At 38.4% G+C, this 9,006-nt stretch overlaps 1 protein-coding gene across 1 annotated transcript; it reads right to left on the reverse strand.

Annotated features, from left to right (window-relative positions):
• Positions 1 to 2,465: 2,465 nt before the first annotated feature.
• HELRODRAFT_124980 (hypothetical protein) lies at positions 2,466 to 3,938 on the reverse strand (the record flags this gene model as incomplete). Its single annotated transcript, XM_009024160.1, has 5 exons — positions 2,466 to 2,546; positions 2,996 to 3,076; positions 3,302 to 3,390; positions 3,540 to 3,655; positions 3,883 to 3,938. Coding segments are annotated over 5 exons (423 nt in total), but the record flags the coding sequence as incomplete, so codon positions are not given.
• Between the last annotated feature and the right edge of the window lie 5,068 nt (positions 3,939 to 9,006).

Here is a 9,006-nt window from a genome sequence, read left to right on the forward strand (position 1 = left end):
ATAACAATAACATTAATAGCAACTACAATAACAATTTCAAAAGCAAAAAATTGATATCATCAAGAAACTTACCGTCAAAGCCGGGTGGCTTTCCGTGCAAATCAACCAAAGATTTCATAAAATCTTTGTCGAAATTGAGGGCGACTTGATCGCCAGAGCCACCGGTAGCGAGGTGGTTGGCACCGCCAGTCCCAAATTTCTTCAACTGTTTGTACGAACTGTTAGGCTTGAATACCTTAGTGCGGTGTAGTATGGGCTTGATAGAATTGCCCGACATGAACGTGAAACTTTCTTTAGGGGTGTTTTTCTGGTTTCTACGGTTCTTTTTGACGCTACTGCTTTGCTGCTGTTGTTGTAATGGAGTCTTGACATCTTTCTCGTTCATCACACTTGCACATGCACACTCATCATCATCGTCATCGTCCAGCTGCTCTATCAGCTGTAGTTGCTGATGCGTTAGCTCCTGCTCCGACAGCTGCTCGTTCGCGTCGAAGCATTGGTAGCCAGACTCGACGAGGAGGCTGGCCGTGAGGGCGGAATTGAACTGGCACGACCTGAACAAGTCCACCAGGTGCGGAGGCTCGATGCTTCGGAAGCAGTGAAAGAGGCTGGACAACTTCTCGCTCTTGCTCAGAAACTCCTCCTCATCCGTCTGCGAACTTCTTTCCACACCACTGGTGGTCGGGGGAGGTGGAAGTTGGGGGTAGGACGAGAAACGGCTTGGAGGGGGGTAGTAGGAACGCAACTTGGCGTCACGATCTCTCGGCATCCTCGTCTGCTTCTTCTTCTCCGGTGGGGTTGCTGCTGCTGCGTCTGGCTCCGATGGTGACGACACCGATGAAGATGGCAGCACCTCATTGGAGAGTTCTTCTTGCTGCTGGAGAGATGGAACGATCACGCCGATGAAGTCAGTGTTGTAATTAACGTATCCATATTCCGCCATCTTCTCGACCAGGATCAATTCGTGTATCTCTGTTGAGCAGCATGCATCTCGCTTGCTGCTACTGGCGCTTCTGCCGGCGACCTTACTTACGTTACTATCGTCATCAGCTCTCCTAACGCCTCGATCAATTCTCGGTGTACTGTGGTTGGAAAGAAAGTTTTTTATTGTATCATAATGTATTAGGCCTTGAGAACATTTGGACGATGAGGATGAAGATGAGGATGAAGATGATGAGTGGCGATATTGGTGAAGTAATAACAGAGATGTTGATGATGGAAACAGCTGATCGTTGCCACCATTATCATTACCGTCATTATTTTTATTACTATTACTATTACCACCACCAACATCCTCATTCTCCCAGCTATATACTTTTTTATAATTGAAATTGTCATCATTACCGTCGTCATCATCATCATCTTCATCCTCACCATCATTCCTTTTGGTAATGTTATAATGCATTTTAGTGGCACCATACAAAATATTATCGTTTATGTCTGTTGCTGGCTTTCCAAATACAAGTTCATCATCATCACCATCATCATCGTCTTTTTTTTTAACATCATTCTTATCATCATCATCACCATCATCTTTTTCATCATCATCAACACGCCCGGCTTCATCATCGTCACCCCACGTCATCCATTCATGCACAGTCGAGCAAATATCGCCCCAGTTATTATTATTAGCTGCTACGTCATTGCCCTCATTATCATAATTTATTTTAGATCTATTTTGAGATGGCGAGCTATTTTTAGATGGCGAGCTATTTTTAGATGGCGAGCTATTTTTAGATGGCGAGCTATTTTTAGGATCTCGTCCACAAGCCAGAAAAGCATGTTGAACGGCAGAGCTACGGTTACAGTCAGAGCCAGACCTCTGCCCATGACTAGAAAATAGTAATAATAAAAATGTTAATGAGGAAAAGTATAAATTGGCGAAATTTATTCAGAGACTCCTGTCGGCGACCGGGAACGACTGCGAAAGAGCTGTGCTTGTCGCGCGTGTGTGTCTGCGTGTGTTTGTTGTGCGTGTGCGTGTGTGTGTATGCGTTTGCGCGTGTGTGATGCATTGCTTTCTCATTATTGGCGTCAATGTATTTCCAAAGTATTTCAGACAGCGCTATATAAATCAGTTACTATTACTACTACTATTATTATTATTATTAATTCACAAATATTATAAATTAATAAAGATATAACTGACGGGAAAGCAAAAGGTGGCTAAAATTAGAAACAAACCTCATGGCATACCAGTGCAAATTTTGTTGATACTCAGGAGTATCACGGTAGGATTTCCACAGAGTCTTTTTACTTTCCCTTTCGGTTTTGACCTCTTCACGTTTCTTTGGCAAACCACCAACGGCTCCTTTAGTGACGTCATCGTCGTCATCCTTATCGCCAGCACGACCATCATCATCATCATCATCGTCGTCGTCGTCTTCACTATCATCACCTTTCTTGTCATCTTTGTGGTGATGTTTCATTAGCGTCTGTAGCCTTTTCTTATCATTTAGGAATTCGAGAAGTTTTTGACTGGTGATATTGTTCTCGTATCTATCCAACATGGAAGTTATATTCTCCATCCTAACTCCATGCATGTTCTTCCTGTCGATGAGAATATATATTCATGATACATATGATATCAGAGACCGTATATAGGATATATATTATTATACATGATATATATTCTACAGTCATATATATGATAGATAATGAGTATGATGATGATACATGGAATGATTTAGACTAAACATAAGGCATTGTTTATGGCATGTTGGATGATACATATGATAAACTACTACTCGCATGTTGGATGATACATATGATATACTACTACTCGCATGTTGGATGATACATATGATATACTACTACTCGCATGTTGGATGATACATATGATATACTACTACTCGCATGTTGGATGATACATATGATATACTACTAATCGCATGCTGGATGATACATATGATATACTACTAATCGCATGCTGGATGATACATATGATAAATTGTGCGACAATCTTGGAAAAATTATTAAGGAATGAAATGACGACTGACCTGACCAGCTGACCGGCATTTTTCCTCCAAGGTACATCAGGTTCAATGACCTCGATGATGTAGCCATATTTGTCAGCCTGCAAAACAACAAAATCATTATCATCATCATCGTTATAATAATCATAATCAGTATCATTATTATTCTCTATATATTCATCAATTTTCACAGCTTACATTTCCAACCAATCAGAATGATTCAATCACAACCAATCAAAAGCAAATGAACAGTCACGGCCACCCAATCAGAATCAAGCATCTGAACACGGCCAGCCAATAAAATCTACCAATCAAAATAAACGTACCATTGCTGCGTAAGGTATCATCTCCCACATTTGAGTATTCGTATTGTCGATAATGATAGGTGACCTTGAATCTAGCATGTACTTTTCGGCTAAAAATTATTTTATTTTATAATTTATAATAATGTAATATTAATAATAATTATAATATAATAATTTTAACATAATTCACTGACCAATTATTTTAATGAATAAAATCTAAATCTAAAAAATTTCCCCAAAGATAAAAATAGCAACAAACCATTTGATTGGTTCCATTCGTGAGCCTCTTGAAGTTGATTGGCTACAAATTTGAAATCTCCACCCCTCATGAAAAAATCATCCGTTGACAGTACAACCCCGTTGAATTGGATGGCTCTGCGGAGAAAAGGATATTGCAATCATTTAACAATCCAACCAATCAATCATGCAATCTTTCCATCCCTCAAGCAATCCATCCCTCAATCAACCAACAATTCATCAATCAATTAATCAACCATCCATTTATCAATCAACCCACAATTTAAATCAATCAATCTGTCACCCATTCAATCAGTCAGTCGCTAATTCATCCATTCATTCATTCAACCAATCAGTAAACTAACTTGGCGAGGGTACTCTTCCCCGACCCTGGACAACCCCTCATTAACACAAGAACCTTCTTCTTCTCACTCACCAATCCTTTAACTCTCTTTACTGCATAATCTTTGGTCATCAGAGTGGATGACGATGATGATGAAGGTGGCGGTGATTTCACGGACTCCCCTGTTTGAAAATAATGATGATGGTGGTGGTGTATATGGTGGTGAAACTTGGGTGTTGAGGAGAGAGGAGGAAAGTGTACTGTAGAGGGCTGAAAGAGCTAAGGTGAGGATGATGTGTGGGGTTAAAGTGAAGGATAGGAGAGTAGTACAGAGCTGATGTCAATGATGGGACTGAATGAGGACATCGAGATTGCGGTGGTATGGACATGTGTTGAGAAGGGATGAAAGGGTCGGGATTAGGCGAGCGTTGGAGTTCGAGGTTGAAGGAGTGGTAGGAAGGGGTCGTCCGCGATTGGGATGGAAAGAGCAGGTGGAGAAGGACAGGGTGAAAGCGGGGTTGCGTGATACTGAGGCGAGTGACAGATGTGGATGGCGTCAAAGGGTATTTCGGTTTCATCATAGGTAGCCAAACGGTAACCCCCGATCTCGGGGAAAATGCCGTCTAAACGTGTGTTGTTGTTTTTTGGTGGTGTACAAGTAGGAAATGGTGTGATGATGACAATGATGAAAATGATGGCAATGATGACAAAGTTAGCATAAATGATGATTTAAATTGAGTTAAAAAAATTTTAGCTGCCCGCTTTTTCTTTACCTTTTTTAATGTCTCTGCTGTATGTTTTCTTGTTCGGCTGAGTGGTGATGTTTTCATTTTTGTTATTATTATTCGAGTGTTTTGCGTTTCTTCTGTGACAGTAAGTTGACGTGCGTGTTGTGGTTGTAGTCGTCGTGGCAACTCTTGTGACTGTTACTGCTGCCGCTGCAGTTGCTGCTGCTCTTGTTGAAGTCGCAACTGGACAGGTCACTTCTGGAATGAAATCTCGTGCATTTTTAGCCGAGAGATTATAGTTGTCGGCAAAGTTGGTTCGGAACTCGTCGTTGATCTCCGCTGCCATCTGCAGAAGCTGATGAACTGCCATTTCGACTGCATGAAGGAAGAACATTTTTCAAGTTATTTGGAAGTTGAGATGCAATTTTTTAAAATGCAAAGATGATCATAATAAATTCATATAAAAATATTAAAATTAAATTAATATGAAAATTAGGATGCTAATTCATAGGACGCTAATTTTTTTTATAACAATGCGTATACAATTATACATTGTATAACAGAGGCAATGATCCGGATGCAGATAGACTAACCCACCGGCTCAATTGTTACTTGCTGAAGCTCTATGACTTTTACAACAACAGAAACTTGGAGATTTCTACCTCCAATCACTCACTCTATTCACTTCCCACTCGTCACAATATCATCACTGTCCTTCAATCAAAATCAATAACAATCTCCTTCCTCTTGAGCACAACTCTAAAATATTAGGCCTCACTCTAGACATGATGCTTGCTTTCCTTCTTCTGACACCATAAACAAGCACAGCATCGAAGGCCTCTAAAAGAACCAATATCTTAAAGGCACTCAGTGGTACTACCTTCGATCAGGATAAGAAAACTCTTCTGCAGACCTACAAAACCACTGGTCGTTCAACAATCGAGTATGCCTGTCCTGTCTGGGCATCTCTGACGTCAGATTCAAGATTTTCCCATCTCCAGTGCTCCCAGAATGCTGCCTTACGTCTGGTTACTGGTTGCCATGCCGTCGCATCAAAACGACACCTGCACTAAGAGTGCCAGATGTTAATGGTAAGCCAGCATTCAGAGCTAATAGCCTCACAATTCCTCCTCCTATGCCATAACTCAAGCCACCCGTGCCATAATATCATCATACAACTTCATCCTCATCGTGACATAAAGACCACCCTCCTCTCAAAATGGTCATCATCAATAAATGCGGTTCTACCAACAATAATTGATAACACTCTGAAGACAGCTTTAAAGAGCCTACATACAAACACTGCTAAAGCTGCCGCTGAGACGTACCAGTTGCCCTCAGTTGCTCAATGGATGGCCTCCTCCAGCACCAAAAATATATCCTTCAGAAGAATTACTTCCAAGGGTCATCAAACTGACCCTCGCCCAACTCCGACCTGGCCACAGTATTCTTCTAAACAGCTACAAAAACAGAATTGACAGTTGGCATATAAACACCTGACCTTTCTGCAACAATCATACGGATGATGTCCAGCATTTGTTCAGCTGTCCCCAAAACTCCACAGATCTTCAACCAATAGACCTCTGGAGCAACCCTATTGCAGTGGCGGATTGGCTCCGACCTCGATTGGAAGCCTAAAGGCCCCCCGGAAGTGGCAACAACAGCAACAACAACAACAGCAAGACTCAATCGGCATTCTTTAAACTTGTTAACCAATCCAGTCATCATCTAACAAAGAAGGTATACAACAACATCTCAGAAGAACAAAATTAAAACAAACCATTGTAGTTGCAGTGAATGAAGACATCATCAATGACTGCATGGTCTAGCACATGTGAAAACATATCATACAGACGCGCTTTCATCCAATTCTGGTATGATTCAGGGATATCCTCCATGTGTCCACGGCCACGACATCCATAGTCATTATGACATAAATTAGTGACGCTAGTGTTTGTTGTATTGACGACATTAGATGCACCGGAGCCTGACCAAGCGCTGGTTGGACTAGAAAATACGTTGCTGTTGTTGTTACTTGACGGCTGGTAAAAGGGGTTAAGGGTTCGAAAATCGCGGTTGCCCAAGTTTCGGTTGTTGTCGCCACCGAATTTGTGGCTGTTGTTTTGACTACTGAAGTTTGATCCACGGTCATTTTTACGGTCCATGAGGATGATGCTGTTTGAGTTTTGAATTCCGCAACACACAATATATACCAGATTAATCCACTAATACTAATGAATGACCAATAATAACTAACTAACCTGGCTTCTTGAGTCAGTGAAGAAATCAAATAATTGAAACTCACGAAATAAAACGTGACACTTTGTTCTGTTCAATTAATAATGTAAGCCGTACAAAATTCAACAATAAACGAGAAGCACTGAAATTAAATTTCAAAAAATTAATGCAACAAATTAGTGAAAGTTAATTAGTTAAACCAACAAGAGAACGCCATGAGAATCATTCATATATATACCAAAGAAATTAAAAGTATCTTTGCCAAAGTTGCAGTTGTAACCATTTGTCTTTGTTTTTTGACAAAACGCCTTATTTTTAATCTACAATTTTTAATCTACATTTTTTTTATTAATAATTCTGTATGTTACTATGATTGTGTTATATATTGTTTATATAATAATAATTAGGTTGTAAAATTTGTAATTAATTATTTTAAGATTGTTAATAGACGAATTATTAATAAATTCGTTTAGGAATTGATATTAGTCACTGAAAAGATTATTTTATAAAGATATTTTAAAATTTACTTGCCAATTCTTTCGTTTGTTCGTTCATTTGTGCGTTTATTCGTTCGTTCATTCATTTATTTGCTCGTTCGTTCGTTCATTCGTTCGTTCATTGATTCATTAGTTCCCACGCTAATTTCTGGCCATCTGGAGGCAATGTTATTCACCTTTATGCAATTTTTAACGTCACCATTCTGATGATGACGTCATAATTATTACGTTTCGATGGTTATTGTGACTGGTGACCACAATTGTAATGTGATTATACCATAGTGATGTGATGGGTATTGATGTGATGATGGTGATAATAATGAGAAGATTAACACGGTATAATGTAATAACCCGACCTGAAAACTGTGATGATGGTGATGATAATGTGATGATGGTAATGATGATGATGGCAGTACACAATTTGGTCTGCCATTATAACAATGTTTCTGTCTACAGATCATCTTAAAATATTCATTAAGCCATTTTCTGCAGACTCGTTCTTGAGGTGTCCGTATTGCTGAGTTCGTCTGTTTGGATGTGTGTGTATAATAGGCATAGATAATACATTGGCAGTAAAATACATATGGTTGCTAAAAATAGATTTAATAACGGTAATATGGAATAATGGTTGTAAAATGCATAGATGGCCCAAGACTTTTTAAAAAAAAAACTTCAAATTGCCAAATTTATGGGAAGTCGAACAATATTTTGCTAGTATTGTGTTTATTTATAAAGAGGTAGGTACAATTACGTGGGGACACACACACACATACATATACACGTACACATACACACGTACACATACACGCACACATACACACAGGCACATACACGCAGGCACACACACACATACACACGCACACACACGCAAACATTGTAGGACATTTAATATTAAACACGCATAACTCGTGGATGCTATTATAAATAAACATCTTGAATTCAATATAATATATACACGTTATTATTGATTTAATACATACGTACATATACACACATATATACATACATATATACATACATTTATATAAACATGCTTATATATATATATATATGTATATGTAGAAATATTTATGTATATTTATGTATGTATATGGTTGTATATGCGTATATAAAGTGCGATAATGATGTACATTGCATGTAACATGTGTTGTTCTTCGTTCGTCAAATCGAATCTCGTTCGATTGTTCATTCATTCGTTCATTTGTTCGTTCATCATTTCATTCATCCATTCGTTCATCACTTCATCCATTCATCTATCTATAAACATAAATAAGTTTATTCATTCGCTTGTTTTAGTCGTTGGATTTATATATTGAAAGTTTCATTCATCTACTTCTTCATTCAATCGTTTTTAATTCGTTTTTTATTAGTTCGATCTATCGTTCATTAATTCATATATATATAATTCACGTGTGCTTTACAATCAGTGTTTTGATTTGGCGTACAAAACATTCTGATATTCATTCATTCGTTCATTCATTCACTTTTTTATTCATTCAATCATTCATTCATTCATTCATTTAAGCATTCATTCTTTCAAGCAAAATAACTTTCAAAATAGGAATAAGACTATACATCCCCGACTTATTTTTAAATTATATTAAAATACTTTAATTTTACTTCTCAAAAAAACCTGATTTTAAAACATTTACTGCTGTACTAAAATTTGTTCATTTTGAAACA

The sequence above is a fragment of the Helobdella robusta genome (assembly GCF_000326865.2).
Source record: "Helobdella robusta unplaced genomic scaffold HELROscaffold_39, whole genome shotgun sequence".
Classification (NCBI taxonomy): Eukaryota; Metazoa; Annelida; class Clitellata; order Rhynchobdellida; family Glossiphoniidae; genus Helobdella; species Helobdella robusta.